The sequence below is a fragment of the Cucurbita moschata genome, unplaced genomic scaffold (genome assembly GCF_002738365.1).
Source record: "Cucurbita moschata cultivar Rifu unplaced genomic scaffold, Cmos_1.0 Cmo_Scf00016, whole genome shotgun sequence".
In the NCBI taxonomy this organism is placed as follows: Eukaryota; Viridiplantae; Streptophyta; class Magnoliopsida; order Cucurbitales; family Cucurbitaceae; genus Cucurbita; species Cucurbita moschata.
The window spans coordinates 4,253,169-4,277,727 of NW_019268532.1; the positions used below are offsets into that span (position 1 = coordinate 4,253,169).

At 39.3% G+C, this 24,559-nt stretch overlaps 1 protein-coding gene across 4 annotated transcripts; it reads right to left on the reverse strand.

The window, feature by feature from the left end:
* Nucleotides 1-563: 563 nt before the first annotated feature.
* Nucleotides 564-22,698, reverse strand: LOC111454405 (protein GDAP2 homolog). 4 transcript variants are annotated; one of them, XM_023095889.1, is made up of 16 exons: nucleotides 22,433-22,697; nucleotides 22,290-22,355; nucleotides 21,784-22,197; nucleotides 19,769-19,846; nucleotides 19,469-19,524; nucleotides 19,275-19,394; nucleotides 19,097-19,167; nucleotides 18,506-18,599; nucleotides 18,182-18,385; nucleotides 9,439-9,690; nucleotides 8,852-8,960; nucleotides 1,385-1,452; nucleotides 1,130-1,199; nucleotides 967-1,041; nucleotides 789-880; nucleotides 564-646 (listed from the first exon to the last, which is right to left on the reverse strand). In XM_023095889.1, exons 3-16 carry the CDS (start codon nucleotides 22,105-22,107, stop codon nucleotides 571-573), a joined length of 1,689 nt encoding a protein of 562 aa, XP_022951657.1. In that variant the 5' UTR covers nucleotides 22,108-22,197; nucleotides 22,290-22,355; nucleotides 22,433-22,697; the 3' UTR covers nucleotides 564-570. The 4 variants fall into 4 exon arrangements, with proteins under 4 accessions (XP_022951657.1, XP_022951658.1, XP_022951654.1 ...); XM_023095890.1 differs by lacking the exon at nucleotides 22,290-22,355 and having other exon boundaries at nucleotides 21,784-22,164; nucleotides 22,433-22,698; XM_023095886.1 differs by lacking the exon at nucleotides 22,290-22,355.
* Nucleotides 22,699-24,559: the final 1,861 nt, after the last annotated feature.

Sequence of the window (24,559 nt, forward strand, 5' to 3'; positions counted from 1 at the left end):
CCCATAACTCCTAAACAACCAAATATATTCCTTAAACATCTTTATATCTTAATACTCGACACATCTTCATATAACATCATCACATAATTATATAACATAAATCATAAATGGCACGTGATTTTACATTTCTAGATTAATTTTATATTTTGTTTCTAATTTAAACATAAATTAAGTTTATATTTTATTTACTAATGCACGTAAAATAACTTTATTATCGAGGTATTCCAACTCCAATTTCTATTAACTCAATGATCGCTAATTAATTTATATGGAAAAATTAAAATCATAAATTAAAAAATTTCTTAAAAATAACTATTTTTTTAAAAAAAAATAATAAACTGTGAAAAATCATCAAACCAACTTTTTCTTTTCTTCATTTTATTAAAAAGGCTTATCCGACATAATATACAAAACGAATAACGTTATTTCATCTTCATTACGCAAACGAACCAATACTTCAACAAAAATAAGGATGAAAGAAAATGGTATGCCATTTCTACAAACATAACCAACGCCTACCCACCTAATACGAGACGCTAATGGATAATTATCCATACATTTTCTTCGATGTTAAGGTCGATGATATACGTATTTTGTTCGAGGATCCACAATGAGGCCCTTCCCTCCATTTACTTCTAAGTCGTGCCTGCATTTATCATAGAACGATGCATCTAAGTTATCTTAATTGTAAACTTCACGAACAAAGGCATAATACAAGGCATCTATCCTCTAAATTCGAGGATTTGTAATCATTGTTGAATAAAAGTTCAAAGGAAGCATGAACTCACTGAAATACGAAGTCCGGGATGGTCAACTGCTCTCGTGGAACATATTTGAACAGCTGTAGTAGTCGATCGATATACACAACCTTGTTCCATACCTGGATATCAGTTACTTCAGGTTACTAACACTTTTAATCTCATTCCATGCTTAAAAACGAGATATTTAAACAAACTTTAAGCCTACCGCGTTATCCACGAGCAATTGCATGGCAAATACTGCAGCTTTCAATCCGAAAGTCGGGTGAAGAACGTATATTGCCTACAAAAATCATACCGATAGATGAGAAAGATAAAGGGAGATTTTTGCTCAGTACGCATCTAGCATTCGGATAAGTTGGAGTTCATACCTGGAGGTTTCGCTGGTGTTTTCGGCCAAGAATCTGCTGCAATCTCTTCATCCATCCCATGTCGGGCCGACTAACGGTATAGAAACCGTAAACACGGTCAGAAAAGTTGAATAACTTCCAGTAGACTACTAACCGATACAAAATCAAGAACAAAATGCACACAACTTCTCATTGTCTAAGCTTTCCATTTGAATAGAAGTGTGTTCATCCCAAAGTTCCTTGCTCGTTTTAAAATAAATATAGAAGATCACTTACGGCTGTAAAGAAGCTGCTGAGTGGAAGTACACAATGGTGTAAGGCTTCTGAATTAATGGCTCAAATTCCTGGAATTTAATAACAAGACTAAGTGCATAACTTCTAAAAAATGTCGGCACCAAACAGCAAAGAAAGAATGTTCCAGAAAGTAGTGGCAAGATTAGAGGTTAACCAGGAACCAAAAATATGAACTTTTGAATAGAGTTTCATGTGCTACCATTCACTAGAGTTAAATCAACTGAAATGGAAAAAAATTCTAGGCTAAATTATAAAAAATATATCGGAACTTCGTCTTTTGGTTAAAAAATACTTCTATTATTTCGAAAGTCGTCGTACTATTCTTGAACTTTCAAAATTGCACGTAGACCAAAAAAAAAAAAACCATTAGAATGTTGGACGAATAGTCAATGAAATTAAATGAGAGTCTTATAAACTTAGTCCAAACAAGCATCCTAGTCACGACACGTTATTCCAGTCACCGCTCCGTCGATTTCCTGTCCAACATTCTGAAGAATTTCAACTTCATATAGTAATTTTTTTCCTAACTTTACAGAATCAAGAACTTAAAGATGGACAGCCCCCAAGTTACAAAATCAACTCCAGAAAGTTATCAATCTGGCTAGAAATGGAAGGGAGACATATCACAGACCATAGTTCAAACAAAAATACTTCCTAACACTCTTCAATTATGGTTGAACAAAATTAAAAACGTTCCAAGTAATTTAGAAACGCTTATGAACGGTAAAGGGTAATATTGCAACTTATAATCTCTTAAACAAAATTATTGTAACTTTTTGTACCTTTTGGAAGAATATGAGTATTTTTTATATAAATTAGCCTAAATTCTCCCCGAGACATTTCAATCACGGTCGAAAATGAAAAAAATAAAATAAGATTCTTATTGCGATTGTCAAAAGGGTGTCAATCAAGCTTATTTTTTCTTTCATGGATGATCGGTAAAACGAAGAACTGAACTTTTTTGGAACTTTCACCTTTCATAACAAAGAAAAATCAACTAGCCAATTGAGGAGGGCCTCAATATAAGCACTAAAAGAACCCGCGACAAGAAAAACCCTGAGTCGGGTTAGGGCTCAAGAACAAAAAAAACTTCCTCCCCTATCTATGAATGACCTCCCTAATCAAGGATAAGAGAGCTAAGCTGTATGTTGATTCCCTACGGGATAACGGACAAGGAAACCAAATGAGGAGGGAGAGCTCCCACAAGGGTCTAGAAAGTCAGCCACATAATAATTTTTCATAAAAGATGAATGGTATAAATAGGGAGACATAGCATAGAGGGGCCTATCCCCTGACGGATTATCCTTTCGAAGTACGTTTCCTTCCCATCCCCCCACCTTGCTGGACAAAAGAAGAGAGGGAGCTTGAAAGAAATGTCTTTCCAAGGGTTTCTGTAAGTTCGTTAAGCCACTCGAAAGGCTGAAGACCGTATTTACTCGGAATGATCCTATGTCAAAAGGGTGTTGGACTCAGAAGAGAACCCACCACCACAGCATCCCAAAAGGAAGAGGTTTCTATAAATCTTTACGCACCTTATCCAAAAGGATGAGATCTTCCTCAAAACCTAGTGGTAAGTTCTTAAATACCTCTTCTCCAAGTTCCCCATGGAGAAAAGCATTAGAGTTAGTTATCGCAACAAGAGAAAACGTTTCTTGCTAACCAATTTCATAGGTCTGAGTGAAGCCTTAAGCAACGAGTCCGGTTTTGAATCTTTCAAAGCTACCATAGGCTTTGCACTTTATAGAAAACACTCATTTGGGTCCTATTGTTTCTTATCATTGGGTAATTCTACTATGTCCAATGTGCAATTTTGTTTAATGTCATTCATCTCTTTCAAAAATAGGAAACGAACTCCAACAACGTTTGGAACAGCTTTCGAGGAACGAGAGCTAACGTATAATAATTAGGGAGAACGCTGGCTAAGGCCAACCAAGTAAGTGGCCTTACTATAGGATGTGGTAGAAAAATTGTATGAGCTATGTTGTATGATGACTTATGATGACGTATGTGAATTATATGATGTATGATGTATGAGCTGTGACGTATGATACCGTACGTGAATTCTGTGATGATGTATGATGACATAAGTGAGTTATATGATGATATATGATGTACTTGTTGTGCTTGATGCATTTGATGACATTATGATGATTATGATGTATGACGTTTACCTTAATATGATGATGTTTTCCATATTAAGCATGCTTTATAATGATGAATGTCATGTTGCATCATGTCGAGAGATCGACCTAGGACACAACCCTAAGAGCATGAATAATGATATTAATATAAATATCTAATGAGCATGTATTACTAAATGTAATATAGAGATGAGACTAGGGTTGTGACAGAAGAATGTTTTAAGACGATAAATCGAGGGACTTCATGCATGTTGTGTGTACATAAGCATCGGGATACATTCCCTTTATGATGATGAGTGCGGACGTGCATAGTATGATGATGACAATGATCATGTTGAGCATGACACCCAAGGGTCTACTGACCTCCGAACGTCAGACAGATAGCTTGACCAGTATGGGACCAGGTGGGGTGTGAACCACCTGGGGATTCACACTCGCACGTGTGGGTTGTGTGTAGGAAAGTCCTACAGATCCAAGTTAGTCCCGACTGAAGGCTACCCCTAGTATGAGATAGAGATAGGTCCCTAGAGCATATTTGCATGTGTTTGCATTCAACATGGCCCCTATAGTGGGGTCACTTACAGAGTATTTTTCGAAATACTCAAGCCGTGTGCCATATCATTTTTCAGGTGAAGGCAAGGCACCCATATACGGATGATGGCAACATCGCGAGTAGAGACCATGACACATGCATAGGATAGTTGCATATTTAAATTCCTAGTCTTAGGTTAGAATAGGTTGTCTTGCATTTCATATGTTTTAAATTATTTGATATTTATTTTATTTTAAATTTTAGTATTTCGTATGAAACATATAAGACCACGACCGTGTTTTCCAGAGATAAAGTTGTTTTTAAATTTTTTGATATTTATGTATAAATGATGTTTCTTTTAAGAGTTAAATTCTGCATACGAGTTGAGCATGAGATGTTAGTAGCGATTCTGAGTAAGTAGAAATTTAAGGTCGTTATAGTTAGTATCAAAGCTCTAGGTTATAGATTTTGTAGACTAGCCTACGACATAGGCTTTTGGCACATCCTATGGTCCAAACGTCGATGCACCGTCACCGTTCAGGTATACCTTGCATAAGATAAGAAAAAGTAAATGCTTTTAGAAACTCGCAAGCAATTGTTTTTACAATGTCGTTGTGTTGAATTGACATTCCATGTGCTTTAAATTAAAGAGTATGATGTGATTGTAGCATGTTGATTGATTCAATATGATGTGAAATCAGATGACGTGAGATATAGTATATGTTCATAGTAATGAGCCTTAGAATTAAGTAACGTTATCTTGGTTTCTAGAACCATGCCGTCTAGAGGATGTAAAAGAGGAAAACGAGGAAGGGGACGATCTCCTATGTGATGTCCCACATTGGTTGGGGAGGAGGTGGAAACCTTCCCCTAGTAGAAGCGTTTTAAAGCCTTGAGGGGAAGCCTGAAAGGGGAAGCCCAAAGAGGACAATATCTGCTAGCAGTGGATTTGGGTCGTTACAAATGGTATGAGAGCCAGACACCGGACGATGTGCCAGCCTTCTCGTTGTTCCCCGAAGGGAGGTAGACACGAGGCGGTGTGCCAGTAAGGACACTGGGCCCTAAAGGGGGTGGATTTAGGGGCGGTCCAACATCGATTGAAGGAAGGAGAGAGTGCCAGCGAGGACGCTGGGCCCCGAAGGGGGGTGGATTGTGATGTCCCACATTGGTTGGGGAGGAGAACAAACCACCCTTTATAAGGGTGTGGAAACCTTCCTCTAGTAGATGCGTTTTAAAGCCTTGAGGGGAAGCCTGAAAGGGAAAGCCCAAAGAGGACAATATCTGCTACCGGTGGGTCTGTGGGTCGTTACACCCTATTAGAGGAAGAGGACAAGGTGAGGCTGAAGAGAACCCACCTCGAGAAGGATTATAGACTGGATCGGGTACAGCTATGCCGCCGCAACGAGTTGCTCCTCCACCTCTTGCAACCATTTGTGCCACCACAAAATGCACCACCACCACAACCTGCGCCGCCACGGCAAGCCACACCTAAGGCTGCGGCCCCTGTGGCTGGAGTAGACGCTACTACCAGACTGATGTGGGAGTCTCTCCAGGCCTTAATCCACACCTTAATAGTCACCCAATAGGCCAACGCCCCGGCTAACCCTCTGCAACCTACTAGAGGGGCAAACTGGCTAAAGGACTTCAAGCAGTACGACCCTCGACATTCACCAGTACCTCAAAGGATCCAATAGAGGCAAAGACGTGGATTTCATCTGTATAAACCATATTTAAGTCGATGGGGTGTCCTGATAACCAAAAGGTCGCCTGTGTGACATTCGTCCTACAGAAGGACACTGAAGTGTGGTGGAGGGACAACAAAGAGAGTCTAAACCCAGCGGGAGAGCAATGGAGTGGAAACCGTTTAAGAAAGCTTTCCTAAACAAAACTATCCTAAGGCGGAACAGCTCAAGAGACAACAAGAGTTCGTCCATCTAGTGCAAGGCGGACTTACCATAGAGAAATATGATAGAGAGTTCATGAGGCTGAAGAGATTCACGTCGTCCTTGGTTGACACAAGAGCAGAAGATAATAGAGAAGTTTGTTTTGGGTTTGGAACCAAAGATTCGTTGCACGGTGGAAGCCATATATCCAAAGACCTATGACGAAGCCTTGAGAACTGCCAAGGCTTTAGAAAAACCTAAGGATGAGGCGCGACGGGAACAACCAGTAACAATTGGACGTAAGCGTCCACATGATTCAGTGTAGGCCCCGCTATAACAACAGACCTGCCCTATGATAGAATGAGAGGTACCCTCCCTGACGCACTGAACGAAACCTCGTAAATCAGGATGGGGCTAGAGGAAGGGGAGAAGCGGGGTGTAGGATATGTGGAAGAATGCATGGATAAAGGTGCATGGTTGGATCGCAAGCCCGTTATCGATGTGGTCAAGGTCACATCACTGTCAACTGCACGACCAAGGACACCGAAACCCAACCTAACCCGCCTAGAGCAATGGAAGAGGCGGACCAGCTGGTGCAAACACAAGCTCAAGCTAAGGCATATGCATCCACCAACAGGGACACTGGGAGGTCCGATACCGTGGTGAGGTACACTACCCATTTTAGGTCATTACATTTTTACTTTATTTGATTCTATCTCTATGCTTTTTGTTGCACAAACACACGGTATGAATTAGAACCCTTATTGCATGAATTGGTTGTAAGCACCCCTCCGGGGTAGATCTAGGCTAGTAAAGAATGGTCAAGTAATCATAACAGACTAAAACCTAAGTGTAGACCTGATAGTAGTTAACATATCTAACTTCGACGTAATACTAGGCATGAATTGGTTAGCTGAAAACCGTGCTACTATAGACTGTCGCAAAAAGGAGGTAGTATTCTCACCACTAGCAGGAGCCAGTTTTAAGTTTAAAGGCACAAGCTCTAGGACTGCTCCAAAGGTAGTCTCGATGATGAAAGCAAAGAAACTAGTCCAACAAGGCGGTTGGGCTATATTAGCATGTGTCTAGATGTAAGAGGAAAAGAAAAGACCTTAGACAACGTACCAATAGTAAATGAGTTCCCAACGTATTTCTAGAAGACCTACCAAGAATACCCCCTTCCCGAGCGGTCGACTTCGCTATAGAACTCGAACCGGGAACTAGACCTATGTTCAAAGCACCCTATCGTATGGCGCTAGCGGAGGTGAAAGAACTTAAGGCACAGTTACAAGAGCTATTGGACAAAGGTTTCATTCGACCTAACATATCCCCTTGGGGTGCGCCAGTGTTGTTTGTCAAAAAGAAAGACAGATTGATGCGTCTGTGCATCAATTATACAGAGCTAAATAAGAGAACAATAAAGAACAAATACCTTCTGCCTCGTATAGAAAACCTATTCGATCAACTCAGGGAGGAAACGATATTCTTTAAGATAGACCTTCAGTCAGGTTACCACCAAATCAAAATTAAAGAAAAAGACGTACTAAAGACAGTGTTTCTTAGAACAAAATACAGTCACTACGAATTCGTAGTGATGTTGTTTGGTCTCACCAATGTCCCAGCTATGTTGATGGAATTAATGAACCGCGTATTCAAAGACTATTGTACACATTTGTTATCGTGTTCATACACACCATCCTTGTATACTCGAAAACAAACTTAGAACACCAAGAACCCCTACGAAAAGTCTTGACCACCCTGAGGGAGAACAAGTTGTATGTCAAGTTCTCTAAATGTTAGTTCTGGCTGCAACAAGTTTCGTTCTTAGGACACGTGGTGTCAAAGGACGAAATATCCATAGATCCCACTAAAGTTGAAACGTTACGAAGTGAGAACGCCCAACTACAGTTACAGAGGTGCGAAGCTTCCTAGGGTTGGCGGGATACTATCGAAGGTTTGTGCAGGACTTCACTAGGATAGGGTGTACCGTTTGCATGGAACAATGCTTGTGAGGCAAGCTTCAAGACCTAAAACAGAGGTTGATAACCGCCCCAGTACTCACAGTACCCAAGAGTTCTAAAGGGTACGTGATCTACAGCGATGCAACTAAGAAAGGACTGGGATGTGTATTGATGCAACAAATTTCAAAACTGAACAAGAAACAGAAACCAAACCCACAAAAAACAGCAGCCAAAAAAGATAACAGAGAACCAAAAAATCAGGGCAAGAAACATGGCAGAAGGGCACAACACTTGGCTGACCAATAGTGGTGGTGCGGCTTATCAACCGTACAGGCAATGGCGTTGATGGTACAAGTTGTGGTGGTCAACGACGAAAGCTGTAACAGTGGTGGATGACGGCAAAGCAGCAACAAACTCATGTGCAAACACCCACCCAAATCCGTGTATGAAACTGGAACAAAGAATGTGAATCCATGAATGAAGACTGATTTTGTGGAGACCAAGGAGACGCGAACTTAGACCGGGTGAGGGTGGTGTTCGGTAAATGCGAACGGGCGGCAGAAATGACCAGGCTTAGGGTTGGTTTTTTAGGGTCCTAATGCTCTTATGACAGTGCAAAATATAAGAGAAATAATACTCTTATCTATTTTATCATGAGAATAAAGGGGTTTCTTAAATAGAAGAAACACCATAAGGAAATCAATTTCCGGGAATATATTACAACAAATCAATAAATACGAATCAACTAAGAAGTTAATAACTAACAAAGAGAATGAAATTATAAACAAGGAAAATGAGGCTAGCCTCATATATGGCTTGGCCCCCTAATGCCATTAGCCACCGCGCCACCAAAGGCTTAATCAGAAGTCTAAAGATATAAAAATTCAATATAAGAAACAAAAACATATTATTCAAGATTATAACAAAATTACCTTTACAACATAGAGCACAAATCGCTCAAGGTCGAGACAACGCAGTAGAAAATGTGCTCCCACAACGACCATAACAGGGCGACCCTCGCTATCAACTCCACCACGGTAACTGCAATAGAGTATAATTATATGCATCTTGAGCTAGTAATATAATCAGAAATGCACAAACCGAATATGTTCAGTATAAGCATCTGACTCAACTGGTTTTCACAAACGTCTGACTAATTAACATGCCCAAGAGAGACATAAACTAGAACTCGGTACATTCCGTAATGGGAAACAACATGATATTTCTCGATATACACTTCGATTAACCACTGGCACATATAAACTCTAATGACTCAAAGAAATCAACTTCCTTGAAATGTTCTAGACAAAGGCAAAAGTAACAAAGCTCCTCAAAAAGTGAAGACCGAAGAGAAGTAAAATCAATACTAATTGCTCTGAAGATCCAGAACTTCAAGAGAAACTATCCTTGGATAAATGATTTCAGCAAAGAAAGCATAAATTATTATCAAGTATACAAAATTTAAGCGAACCACTATATACATAAGCATGTGGAAACAAACAAGAAATTTGATACTCACACAATTTTCATCTCCCCAATTTCAGAGAGATTAAGAGAATTTGCTTTAGCAAGGTATCTTGAATGAAGTGAGTATTCTTCAGCAGCAGATAAAGGAGCTCCACCAAGTTCACCAAATCCAAGTATTCTACCATAATTCCATCCAGTCTGAGCCTGGGCAGTTTTTTCCCATTGTTCCTTGCGTCTTTGATCCGGATCTTTGATTAAAGCCATGAAAGCAGGATCCAGGTATGAATCCAAATATGATGGGTTCCTAAAATACCATGCACCATTAGTCAAGTAAAAATACGTTTAACAGATGCAACAAGGATCGAGAAGACCTAAATCCCGAAACAAAACTATTTCAGAAGAGACCTAAGTGCAGGAACCATATTAGCTCTTGATAGTTGAAATGATCAAAGTAGATGAGGTCTTGTGTGGGGATGGAAATAGATGAAGAATAAAGCACCGTGCACGTTAGCAATAATCAGTTCTTTTTCTTATTTCCTTTTCTTCTTAAGAAACTAATTTCTTTTACTAAAATGGAAAAGAAAACATATGAAACCAAATGTGGAAATGAAGCAACACAGTACCGAAAGGATCAAATTCCAGATTACAGGTTTCACTCTCATCTGGGTAATGATGCAGTAGTGCCTGTGGTTTCTATTCCCGCCCATCAAAAGTGATACTACACTTTCTTCATATTAAAAGAAAACGCAAGCGTAAAATGACATTTCTCTTGCCTTTGCTTTGGTACAATCTCTCTTTTCATTTCTAATGGCCTTGAAGGCAGCACGAACTACCAGAAAACATAACTATGGGGTAGAACAGAAATGCCTTCTCAGTAGGATTAGGACAGGGAAACTGAATTTTGAAGAGTGAAATTTGAGGATAGAATGAACTAATTTTTTTTTTTTTTTCAGTCTTGGGATGGCAGCAGACATGATGATTGAAAGAAACGATTCGAAACGTGTTCAGGTGTCTTAACGAAGTTTTTCAATAAAACAAGAATGGCTAAATTATTGTTGGATGCTGAAAGTTCTTAATCAAAGTGGGTGAATATCTGGAGGTAATAACACTATCAAATGAAAGAGAGAAAAAAATCAGAAACTCCGACCGGATCAAATCTAGAAGGGAGTTCATTAATACGGTTCTATTTAGGCTCCAAGAATAAAGAAAACTAGAAAAGGAGGGTTTGAACCTGAAAAGGAGGGGCAGAGCAGACAGACTTGAAAATCCTTAGATCCACAAAACAGAATAGTGCCTGAGAGGGGCTTTGAAGGGTTGTATGAGAACGGGTTACTGCCATCATACGATTATTTCAAGATGACTAGCTTGCAACTAGGGAAGATGCGTGCTTAGCCGTTCCACATTGAGGAAGAGACAAGAATCGTACATCTTGGACTGAAGAACTGACCATCTATGCTAGAGAACTTTCCTGAGAAATTTGAACTATGGAATCAATGCTTACATGGAGAGCCAGATGTATTTTCTGTTATAGAAGGTGAGGAAGGCAGAGTGGGAAGCAAGGTGGAGATGAAGAGTCAATTAATTTTGGATAGTTTACATGAATAGGCTCTAAGTTTGGTTTTTTGAATGAATGGAATATCCTAGGTGAAATCGAATTTCAGTTGAAATTGAATCTAGGAACTATCAGCTAAGGTGAGCTTAGAGAACCAAGTTGAGTCTATAAGTGGACTTACTGCCTCTAGACTAGGTTGAATGCTAGGTTGAATGAAGCATGAATATCACATAATCTATGACCTTTTTATGTGATATTATTCTATGTTATGATGTTGCGTACGGACGTGTATACCACAATATTTTATGCTCTCTTTTCTTTTCCGTTGGCTTTCAGCAGCATAAGCGTGTGCTCGCCCATAATCAGGCCTAAGGGTACATATATGGGTCTGCCTAGTAGTTGCGTGCATGCATGTGTGAACTATGTATAAAGAAGTACTTTGCATACAACCTACTCAAAAAAGAAAGTAGAGCCCAAGAAACCGTCATAAAAAAATAGGTCTCACAAGTCATGAACCATGTTATATATGATTGTATTTCCCAAACATAGTGGGGTCACTTATTTAAGTATTTTTAAATATTAATCCTATGTCTTATCATTTTTTCCGGTGTTCTTATATAGTAACTTTAGGAGAATGGTCAATAGACTTAGTAGAACAAGTTATTAACTTATAGAGTAACCTTAGGAGAATTGTCAGTAGATTTATTAGAATAAATTACTAACTTATGGAACAACTATAGGAGAATTAGTAGTAGTTGTCAAATTGTGGGCCAAGTTTTGTGGTTCTGGACCAAACTTTGTGCTATAATTAAGAAGATTGTTAGTAGTTTTTAACTTGAGGAGAAAGTTTAGGAAGCAAGTTAGTGTTTTCTCCCCCTATAAATACCGATGAGAAATATGTTTTTTTCACAACACAAACAACAAAGTGCTTAAGATTACTTTGTTCCAAAAGCTCTCTCCCCTCAAGTTTCTCTTTTACCTTTTTTACTTGTTTCGACATATGTCAATTGTGGGTCAAATCTAACACTTGGTATCAGAGCTAGGATGCCAAAACAAATGTCGTCACCATACAAAGTCACCGGAGGAGAAGTGACAACAATAAAAAGCGGAAAGGAGGGGAGTGTAATGCTCCAGTACCCGTTATTCACGAAGAGTAACTACGCAGCATGGTCGATCAAGATGCGTGTCAACTTTCAGGCACAAGGCATATGGTATGCCATCGAGCATGGTGACGTTGAGGAGCGTAAGGATAGGATGGCTCTTGCCGCCATCTATCAAGTAGTCCCAGAGGACATTCTTCTCATGTTGGCAGAGAAGGACTCAACAAAGGCAACATGGGAGACGCTACAAACAATGCATGTGGGTGTGGAACGTGTCAAGGAAGCAAAGGTACAGACCTTGAAGAGTGAGTTGGAGGCTATCCGCATTTAGAATGGTGAGTCAATAAACAACTTTGCCATGAAGTTGACAGCGATTGTCAGTGACATCCGTTCATTAGGCAACATGGTGGAGGAGATCTCCTTCGTCAAGAAGTTCCTTCAAATTGTTCCCCCAAGATTCATGCAAATTGTTACCTCCATCGAGCAATTTGGCGACCTCAAGAACATATCAGTTGTGGAGGTCGTTGGTCGTCTGAGGGTCCATGAGGAGAGAATTCGTAGCTATGAAGACAAAGAGAAGGAAAAAGACCTCTTCTCACACATGAGGAGTGACTCGCACGGACAAAAAAGAATGATGTGGCTGACTCTTCTTTTTCAAGTACGAGGGGGCATGGCAGCCCTAACAAGGAAAATAGAGGTCGTGGACGTGGTGGTAGAGGAGGCCATGACAATACCTCAAAAACCCATGACAATGCCACCCACTGGAAGGACAAGAGTGTGATCAAGTGTTTCTCTTGTGAAAAATATGGGCACTATATGATAGAGTGCCACAAGAAGCGAGATGAGGAGGCAAACCTCACACTCACGCAAGATCAAGAGCCCGCACTAATGTTGGCCGAGAAGATGACTAACCTGTTGATGCTCAACGAAGAAAAGGTTATGGCGAACCTTCTCACAAATGGAAAAGACCGAGTGGAGACCAACATGTGGTACCTTGACAACGGAGCCAGCAAACACGACCGGAGATCAAACAAAGTTCAGGGGCTTGATGAGGAGCTCATTGGAAACGTGAAATTTGGCGATGGATCAATTGTATCGATCCAAGGCAAAGGATCCATCTTGTTTCAATGCAAGAATGGTGACCAATGTTTATTGACCAAGGTATACTATATCCCAAACTTGAAGAGTAATATTATTAGTCTTGTTCAGATGACAGAAGAAGGAAGTAGAGTGGAGTTAGCTGGCTAGTTCCTCAAGATGTTCGATAGAAAAGGAACTTTGTTGATGAAGGTAAAACGGTCGCATAACCGCCTGTACAAGATACTATTGGAGACCAGCTAGCCTATATCCCTATTGACAACACTTGCATACCCAGTTTGGCTATAGTATAAAAGACTTGGGCATGTGAACTTTCAGACACTTAAAATGATGGCAAAGAAGAAGATGGCTACGGGGCTACCCAAAATCATACACCCAAACCAGCTATGTGAAAGTTGCCTAGTCTCCAAACAAACAAGACTATCGTTCCCAGCTCAAACCAATTTTCGTGCTGAGCGACCACTACAACTGACTCATGCAAATTTGTATGGCTCGATCACCCCCTCATCGATTGCTGGTAACATATATTTTCTCTTACTTGTTGACGATTATAGCAGTTGGATGTGGGTGTACATGCTCAAAGAAAAAGGAGAGGCATTATGTGCATTCAAAAAGTTCAAAAGACTCGTTAAAAACGGGTCTGATCACAAGCTGAAAACCTTGCGCACCGACCAAGGTGGCGAGTTCTTATCCCAAAACTTCTCGATGTTTTATGAAGAGGAAGGTATCAAGCGTCAACTCACCGCAATGTACACTCCACAACAAAACGTTGTGGTCGAACGAAGAAACCACACCATAATGAACACTGCAAGAAGTTCACTCAAGAGCATGCAAGTCCCGGCGATTTTATGGGGTGAGGCAATACAACATGCGGTTTATCTTCTAAACTGTTTACCGACAAAGGTGTTGGACACTCACAACCCCTATAAAGCATGGTTCGGCAAGACACCTCACTTCAAGTACCTAATAGTCTTCGGTTGTACAACACATGTTAAAAGGGCAAAGTCATATATCAAAAAGCTTGATAACAGAAACCAAAAGATGATGTATTTTGGCGTAGAGGATGGGACCAAGGCAAAGACTATATGATTTGCAACATGAGAAAATTCGTGCAAGTAGAGATGTCATATTCAAAGAAGAGGAGTGGGATTGGTGCAGTGTTGGCGATAACAGGCAGACTGTTATAGAGTTCACTACTCTAGAAGAAGAGGGAGACGCATCAGACCTAGAAAGTGCCCCTACAGCAACACCAACAAGTCCACACATATCATCACCGATGACATCGAAAGGCTTGATGAACTCTCTAGAACAAGAGAGCTCAAGCGAGGGTACAAGAGGATCCACAATAGAGGATGGACCAAAGAAGTCTCTTACTCTTGCAGAAATTTATGCGGATACACTTGAAGAAGTATTGGATCCTGATGAGTTAGTGTTGTTCGCGACCGAGGAGCCGACCACCTATTGTGAGGCAGCATCTGAGACGATTTGGAAAGAGGCCATGCAAAAAGAGCTTGAAGCCATTGAGAAGAACAAGACATGGGAATTAACTAACTTACCATCCGGACACAAGCCCATCGGTTTGAAGTGGGTGTTTAAATTAAAGAAGAATAGCGAAGGAAATGTCATCAAGCATAAAGCAAGACTCGTGGCGAAGGGATACGTGCAGCGACAAGGAGTTGATTTTGAGGAGGTTTTCACGCCTGTGGCTAGATTGGACACTCTAAAGTTGATTCTTGCCCTCGCAGCTCAACACGGATGGGAGGTCCATCACTTGGACGTCAAATTAGCATCCCTAAATAGTGACCTCCAAGAAGAAGTGTATGTTGCCAAACCTGAAGAGTTCGTCATCAAAGCCGAAGAGAACAAAGTGTACAAGTTGTTAAAGGCCCTCTACGGTTTACGGCAAGCACCGAGAGCGTGGAACATACGTCTAGACAAGAGCTTAAAGAGTCTAAACTTCATGAAGTGCTCGCAAGAACAAGCAGTGTATACAAGAAACAATGGGACTAAAACACTCATAGTTGGCGTGTATGTTGATGACCTAATCGTTACTAGTACAAATGTGGAAGGCGTCAAAGAGTTTAAACAGCAAATGATGAAAGAATTTGAGATGACTAATCTCGGTTTACTCACGTACTACCTCGGTGTTGAAATGGACCAAAGGAAAGATTGCATCATGCTAAAGCAATCGGCCTACGCTAAGAAGTTGTTGCCGCAATTTAAGATGGCAGAGTGCAACCCGACCAAGTATCCCATGGAAGCGAAGTTACAACTCGGGAAAGATGCTAACGAAAACTTGGTGAATTCCACTAAATATAGGTGTGTCATCGAAAGCCTAAGGTACTTGACTTATTCCCGTCCGGACCTTTCATATGTTGTTGGAATAATGAGTAGGTACATGGAAAAGTCCACTATGATGCATCATCAAGCGATTAAGCGCATTCTCCGCTGTGTGAAGGGAACCACAAGCTACGGGTTGAAGTATCAAAGAGGGTGTGGTCCTAAAGAACTAGTCGATTTTACTGATAGTGATTAAACTGAAGACATTGACGATAGAAAAAGCACCGCAGGAATGGCATCTTATCTCAACGAAAATTTGATCTCTTAGCAATCTCAGAAGCAGGGAATTGTGGCACTATCTTCCTGTGAGGCCGAGTTCATGGCAGCAACTGCGGCGTCGTTCTAAGCATTGTGGTTGAAAAATTTGTTGAGTGAAGTGACTAAAAGTGAACTAAAGCCGGTAACTCTCTAAGTCGACAACAAATTTGTAGATGCACTCATGAAAAATCTGGTATTTCACGGATACAACAAACACAGTGACACTAGCTTCCACTTCATCCGTGGAGTGTGTTGAGAAGAGACAAACCGTTTGGAGTTCGTATGCACTAGAGAGCAATGTGCAGATATTCTAACCAAGGCCCTAGCAAGGGTTAAGTTTGTAGAGATGCAGGAATTGCTAGGAGTGAAGAATCTCGAACAAAATCAAGTTTACAGAGGAGATTGTGAGCTAATAAACTTGAGCTAGTTGAACAAGTTACTAACTTTTATAGAAACTTTAGGAGAATTGTTAGCAGACTGAGTAGAGGTATTGTTAGTAGACTTAGTAGAACAAGTTACTAACTAACTTATGGAGCAACTATAGGAGAATTAGTAGTTGCCAAATTGTGGACTAAGTTTTGTTGTAGTTGTGAACCAAGCTTTGTGCTTTAATTAGGAAGATTGTGAGTAGTTCTTAGCTTGGGAAGAAAGTTTAGGAAGCAAGTTAGTGCTTTCTCCACTATAAATACGCAGGAGAAGTATGCTTTTTTCACAACAACACAACAACAAAGTGCTTAAGATTACTTTGTTCCAAAAACTCTCTCTCCTCAAGTTTTTTTTCCCCCTCTTTTACTTGTTTCAACATATCTCAATCGTGGGTCAAATTCAACCGACATGGGCCCTATGTACAAATGATGGCACCAACTAAGGAGGCCATGGAAATAAAGTCAAGTTAGATAGTTTTCCACACTTATGTGTCATAACTTCTTTGTTAGGGTAGATTAGTAGCATTTCCAATTCTAAACTTTAATAAGGGATATTTTCTTTCCATTTCGATTATGTTTTACAATATTACATATGATTATTTAAGTCCATGAAATGTATTTGAAAAAGTAGGTCATTACAGATCATCCCAAAAATAAACTTTGTGTTGGGGAGAGCAACTGACAAATTGAGATAAATAAGGTTTTTGCTTGAGCCCCTCAACTCCCCACTATAAACCCACCCATAGCGTGTCAGCCACGAAGAATCACCACAACCATTTAGCTAAAAAAGCTTCATTACGTAATCTCAAGCTCCCTATACATACTCCTCCAAGTTACACAAGCTTCAACACCATCTCCCACTTAACAAGTGGGATCCTCCCCCTCCTCCACCCTTTCCCATAAGAAATTCCTCATCATCCACTCAAGATTCTTGCTTGGAAGCCCTAAAAATAAGAATGGGAAACCCCTCACCTTACCATTGCAGCCCACGAGCCTTGCTTGGAAGGACAACAGTTTAAACCTATAATGGAACTTTTCCCCCTATTCATCTTAAGGCTAAAAATCTCTTTGGAAAATGACAAAAACCTATTCAAATCGACAAAAGACACCACCCGACCCAAACAATAAAAGAAAGTACTATCTCTGCAAACTACAGGTGACCGATGAACCAAATCCTTTACCATCTTAAAACCCTCAATCGCACCCTTCTCTGTTCCCACACTAACCTACTTAGGGCATCAACCACTAAGAGGAAGAGGAAAGGCAATAGCAGATAACCTCATAGCGAAAATTTTACCCTTGCCTTGGGGCCTCCCTCTAACAAAGATGGAAAAGTTTATTGACCTAATACAATTCCACATCCAAACTCGCCAATTTTTTTCATCCCAAAACCCTTCTTTTGTATCCAAGAAGATCTAATCAACATGATCATAAAGTTTTCTCAGAGTCAACCTTAGAGATTACAAAGAGCCTAGAGATAATGGGTTCAAGCCATGGTGGTCACCTATCTAGGATTTAATATCTTACAACTACCTTGACAACCAAATGTAGAAAGTCAAGTAGTTATTCTATGAGAATAGTCAAGCTAGCCCACCCACTCGACGAATATCAAAAAAAAAAAAAAAAAAACAAATGGTCTGATGCAATCACGACCTTCCCTTCGGAGTTGTAGAATGCAAGAAACCTTGCACTTTTTCTCTTCATCAAGATCTTTGTAACTACAATCTTCCTCGTACTTTTGCTGATAGGGGTCCACTTTGGTGATCCCCATAGCTTGTAGGGTGGATTGCTCTACCTTCGTGATTTTCAGGTTTTCAGTATAATTTCGTTTCTTTCAAATAAATATAACTGGCCTGGGAGTCATGATAAACGCAGATAAAGTAGATGCCACAGATCAATGTCATCAAATTCAGGGCAACTCTGACTCATACAGGTATGCAATTTTCATGAATCTACCATCAGATAGAAGACGAAATATTTTTTGAAAAAGAACTGTTACATTGCATAAATCATTACACTAACCTCTGTGTCAACCTTACATGACTGACAGGAGGATCATCGGGAACTTGGGGAGGTTTCAGAACATTCTTTTTGGGCAAAGTGTTTATCCTGATTTTCCGCTCATCTATAATAGTCTCACCATTCTCATCTCCAACATCTGCAGGAAGCTTTGACAATGCAACTTCTTCCTCGTGTTTATCACGGGGAAAGTACAGAGGAAGCAACCTGGCTCAGAAACATATAAAAGCAAATCGAATAAATGCAACAAGGATTGTTATATTGTATACGGCATGGAAAATATATCCTTTAGGAATGACAGGCCTCAGTTACTTGAAAGTGAAGTACCTTTTGTATATTTCAGTATCGATTGATGATGTTGTACAAAATACAACAGCTTTAATTTTACCTTTCTGCTTCTCAAGAAAACGACGCACAGTTCCTAAACAGAAGAAGAAGCAAAATAAAAATGAGGATAAGATGTTAAATTTTCTTTACTTTCCCTCCGCTACCTACTGGAAATTTCATCATCTCCGATGATTTAAATGCAATCGCTATGCTGATTTACAGAATGCAAGTTGGTAACAATCACAAATCGTAAAGATTAGATCCAAATGGACCTATAACCATCAAAGAAAAATAATAAAGAAGTGATAAAAAATTTAGAAAACTTTTCACAATTTTGTGTTTCTTATACCAGAGCTTGCTAGCATGGATCAGTGCAAGTCCTCAAGCCCAACTCCCTAGTAGGTTAGCTCCAAAATACTTCCGAGCCCCTACCCCGCCCTGATAACATCCCTACTAAGCTAAACATACTAGGTAAATTGGCAGTTAATGGATGCCATAATTTGTGAACAAAAGTAGCACAAGAAAATTGAATCATAGTAGAATAGAGAAAAACATAGACATCTTAAAGGAACATGTAGGAAAATATCTCACTTATTGCTACGTGAGCAGCAGGTTCACGAGGATAGTTTTTTCCCTCTGTATATATACAACCCATAGCAATGCTGCATTAAATCGTCATTAACATGTAAGCTAAAAATGGCAAGAGATGCATGAGATGAGCAAACGATATGGAGAAAAAAAATAATGTGGCATCAACTACTTTCACAACCTCTGAAGCCCATTTTCGATGAGAAGTTCAAGGCAAGAACGGTAGCAATGACTCAGAGCATTCTCTGCAGCAGTATGGTATTTGACAGCATATTTTGGACCTACAGTATGCATGACCTTCCTAAAAGAGAATGCCAAAGATTAAATGGATGTATAGGTCTTTACTCTAGATCCAAACATCAACTGCATACTCACCTAGCAGGAAGGTCATAAGCATTAGTGACTTTTGCCATTCCTGTGCGACAACCACCCTTCAGGATGTGAAATGTATATAATGAGTCAGGTTTTGACATTCTTATTGTCTAAAGAAGTTCTATAAAGAAATCTTTCTGAAAATAGTGCAGTCCTCCATTGTACCTCTAAAAGGCCAAAACTATCCACAGTTTTTTCTTATAAGATATATGCATATGTTAATTTGTGAATATTTCCAGTTCTTAATCAGGGAAAAAACAATAAACAAAGGCTAAACTGAAGTAAATAGAATCACAGGCGTACAAGTGTTCCACATTCTTCTGATAGACCAGGTCCTGCTGCAGCATGCAAACCAGGGCTACTGTGTGCTTCATCCAAGTTCTGTATAATTTAATTTTACAATCATTAAAGATGGCAGATATAGAAATTAGCAGCTTATTTCATTTTATATAAACTTAACCGGAAAAGGAGTTTTCTGATTACAGATACAAATCCGTGTTGCAGATCAACCAGTATCAACAACATAACTCTCACCAAACAGGCTTTTATGCTAAGAGGTTTTAAAGTGATAGGCCATAGACCACCACCATGCCTACAATTGTGCTGACAACCTCTTCATTTTCTTTCAATATGAATAGATTGAGATACTGTCAAGTCATAAACAATGAGCTAAGCATCTCTACATCCTATAGAGGCATGACAATTGTACATAAAATTTAACTTATTCAAACCCAATACAATAAAGATAGCAACCAAATAGCATAATATAGTGAGTAAGTCCGACTTCTGTTTACTTTCATTACTAGTTCTTGTCTCAACATCTCACATTCTCATTTTGTCTGTGTGCTAAGCTTGATCATCATGTGGAACCACTTCAGAAGATGGTTAGAGTTTCTGGTTTTTAATTTTATCCACCAAGTTTATGGAATGGGTTTCCATCATACACTCATGTGACATGACCTATCCATCAACTAATGACACTAGAAGAACTTGGTTCCAAGTTGATGCCAGTTTGGTCTTGACGATAACCAATTCAATCAAGAGTCAGGTTGTTGGTTTGATAAATCATGGTGACTGTGGAGGAGTTACTTGAATATCTGAAATTCCTGTACCATTTCATAAAACTCCTTCAATAGCTTGAATGCAGATTGGCGAAATTTCATGTTAGGATTTGTTCCTATAAAGCCTCTAAAGCCTTTATTTCTCATGACCAAAAATATTAGCCTATACTTGTTTGCTTTGGATTCACAAAGTTTAAACCCAAAATCTTTGATATGTACTTTCTTCGGTTATCTTTAGTTCAAAAAGGGAATTACTATTATCCTAGTTTAAATGTTGTACTACCTTATCTTACTTTCTTTAAAGATGCTTATTTTTCTTCTTTTGATCATCTCTCCTAGTAGTTAAGGAAGAGCACATGGGAGGGCAACGATCTTCTTGCCTATATTGTTCGTTTTCCCCTTACCTAGGGTTGTCTTCCCTAATCCATCTTCCTCAATATCAATTCTTATTCACCCACTAATAACTCAATTACTCTAACCGACAACTTCCAGGTGCATGTCTTGAACCAAAAGGTCCTTCATCATTAAATAGAGGAACAAGTGATGATCTCCCCTCACTCTTCATAAAGGTAAATATCAATGTACTATCCTACTTCCTCTATTATCTCATACAACAATTCGTAAAAATAATTGCCTTGGTTGGTATGGTGCAATGTTAGAGAAGATGATTTTCTACTATGATGATGATGGTCGGTGCTTGGAATTAAGTACGTCTTCCAGTAGTCAAAAGTCAACACTAATGGAGGATATGAAGCTCTCATCTTCTATCTCTTATGTTACAGGACAGACTTATGTCCTTTCAACTTTATCAGACAAAACTTTCAATCCACCCATAATTTAAATGTTGCTTAAGCTCAGGCATTTCAGTTTTGGGCACTTTATCCCATGTGAAATATGCATACGTTTCGTAGTGGATTAGCCATACCAAAACATAATAATCAACAGATTTTCAATTTCAACTAATTTTCCCACTAATATATGCCACTTCAAATGATACCCACCTTAAAGCTCAACCACATAAAACCATATGATTACGAGGGATAATTAGTACCCATTGAAGAATTGTGCTTGCAACTATGTCTATGTTTTTTCTTCTTCTTTGAACTGTACAGAACTCGGGGCTGAGATTGTCCCGTGTGTTCTAATGGAACTATTATTGAGTTCTTGGGACTTTTAGCATCTCATTGCTTTCCCTTTTGTTTATTTGATTAAGGTTTTCTATTGCAGAAGGAAGGAGATGAAGAACATAACACTCACCTCGTTTGTAGAATTCACGACAGCATCTACCTCGAGATTCCAAGGATTCCCCCGCCACAGATATATTTTGGAATTAATTTCATGATCGACGGGAAATCTCGAAACCACTCGATAATTACCGCCCTCCGCGTCAGATGGAGACGTCAGAGGATCAGGAAAATACGAATTAGAGAAGGAAGGATCTTCGTTGACGAACTCCAATGAAGACCTATGTTCTGCATCACTCCACCGTGGAATTTGATCCAAATTTACAACATAATCAACGCTATCTGTTGTTGTTGTTGCTGTGGTTGTGGCCGCAGATGTAGCCACTGTCCTGTACATCTTAACAACGCCACCAAGTCCTTGCAAACCTCAAAAATGGATTGCCCATGCAAAGACCTACACTCGTCAAAGAAATCCCGGAAACAAACCCTGTAAAATTTTCATAAGAAAAAACAAACATTCCATAAACAATCACGAGTCAAAATAAATTCAACGAAAATCTAATCGAGTACAATAAAAACCGGTTTCAATTTCGAATCATTCGATAGCAACCGGTAGCGTAATCAATTTGATTTTGCAACCCTAACCTGACATTTTCTGAAGAATCAGGAAGCAAATAACAAAAGGGAAATTGAAAAAATTGAAGAAATTCAGAATTAAGAACCTGCGAATTCCTTTCAGGACTTCAGAAAGTGTTCTGTATTTTCTTTTTTTTTACATTTCTCCATCTTTTGTTCTTCGGATGAAAAAAAAATCCAGCTAATTTTGAGGAGTTTATGAGCTAGCGAAGAACATTTGGATCCGGAGATTATTACGAATTAATTTCGAAAAAAAAAAAATCATTTGTTTCCATCCAAATTTCGATCGTTGCACAGTCCAACTGCTTTCTCCAAATTTTTAGCCCAAAATTTAAATTAAAAATAATGGCATTATGAAGCTCTAGTTTTAGAACATTAGGAGTGGATAGGCACAGTTGATATGAAAGTATCAATCTTCTTTAATCTATAATATAATCTTACAAAAATCATTCTACTGTTCATCAATTTCATGTTTTTAAAAATAACTTTATCACCACATTGGGGTGTTCATATAATTTGATAACTCAACCAACTTAGATTACTTAATTAAAATTATAACCGATGGGTTGTGCTAAAAAAAATTCAATTTGAGTTGGGCATAATTTTTTAAAACCGAAAATTCTGCCAGTTTGGAGGTTGACGTATTATAGTCAAGTCAACTCGATCAACCTAAAAATGGGATTACAACTCAATTCAATTCAATCCTACATTACCCCTATCCTACTCTACTTTTACGTATTTAAAGTTTGTAATCGATATTAGAGAAGGGTTGTAACATATAAACATCTGATATTTTAAATTTATTGGATTTTAGTTATTGATGTAATATATATTATGGATAAATATAATTTTTTAAATAATTAAGAAAAAACAACCACTTCGACAATCCAACCAAAAAATAGAGAGTTAACGCGTTAGCTACAGCACTGCACGGGTCAATACGCACAGCGCCAGTATCCATCATTTACGGCTATGACTACTGGGGTATCTAGTCTCATTCACTCCCCTAGCTTTCGTCTCTCAGTGTCAGTGTCGGCCCAGCAGTGTGCTTTCGTCGTTGGTGATCTTTCCGATCTCTATGTATTTCATCGCTCCACCAGAAATTCCCTCTGCTCCTACCGTACTCCAGCTTGGTAGTTTCCATCGCCTGTCTAGGGTTGAGCTTTGGGATTTGACGGCGGACTTAAAAAGCCACCTACAGACACTTTACGCCCAATCATTCCAGATAACGCTTGCATCCTCTGTATTACCACGACTGCTGGCACAAAGTTAGCCGATGCTTATTCCCCAGATACCGTCAGTGCTTCTTCTCCGGGAAAAGAAGTTCACGACCCGTAGGCCTTCTACCTCCACGCGGCATTGCTCAGTCAAGCTTTTGCCCATTGCAGAAAATTCCCCATTGTTGCCTCCCGTAGGAGTCTGGGCTGTGTCTGAATCCTAGTGTGGCTGATCATCCTCTCGAACTAACTTATTGGGTTGAGTGGTGAACTATGTTTAGATTATTCCGGTTATTAACCCAACCAACTTGAAATGTCTGGTTGGGTTGGTTCTTTTTCTTTATCATTTCTAGAATGTAATTTGCATATCACTCAAGTCCTCGAGAGTTAATGTAATTTCGTACTAGATATATCAATAACATAATTAATATACCTAAAATGAATTATATTACTAGTATGCAATTAGTCACAATAAATAATTGAACTGAAATGAATTTTACCTCTTTCTCTCTCATACACACTTGGCTCCATATCCGAGAAGGAATGAATGATTCATTCATACAACTTAAACATTGGATTTTAGTTTGATTTTATTACAAATAAATACAAAGCAAGTGAATGTTGACAAAAAGAGTATTCAAGACGAGGACATTGATCGTCTTCGAGACGAGGACATTGGTGGTGGTTATGAAATTGACGTCAAGTTGGTCTTTGATTACGAACATGATCTTAATAAACTATCCATCATTTTGTATAGACAGATGTACTGAGGGTCCGTATGCGGCAGGTTTAGGTCACTAGGGGCATAGTCAATCCACGAGAGGGAAGTGTCGTGTGAGTTCAGGGTGAGGATAGATTGGACGTGTGTGGCACAAGCTAAAACCAAGCAACAATGTAAAATAACAGTAATGCTTCTGAGGTAACTTATCTTCGGTTCATGATCTAAATGATCTCCAAATAATGTGGGTCTGCTTTCATGATGATTGATGGCTTTGT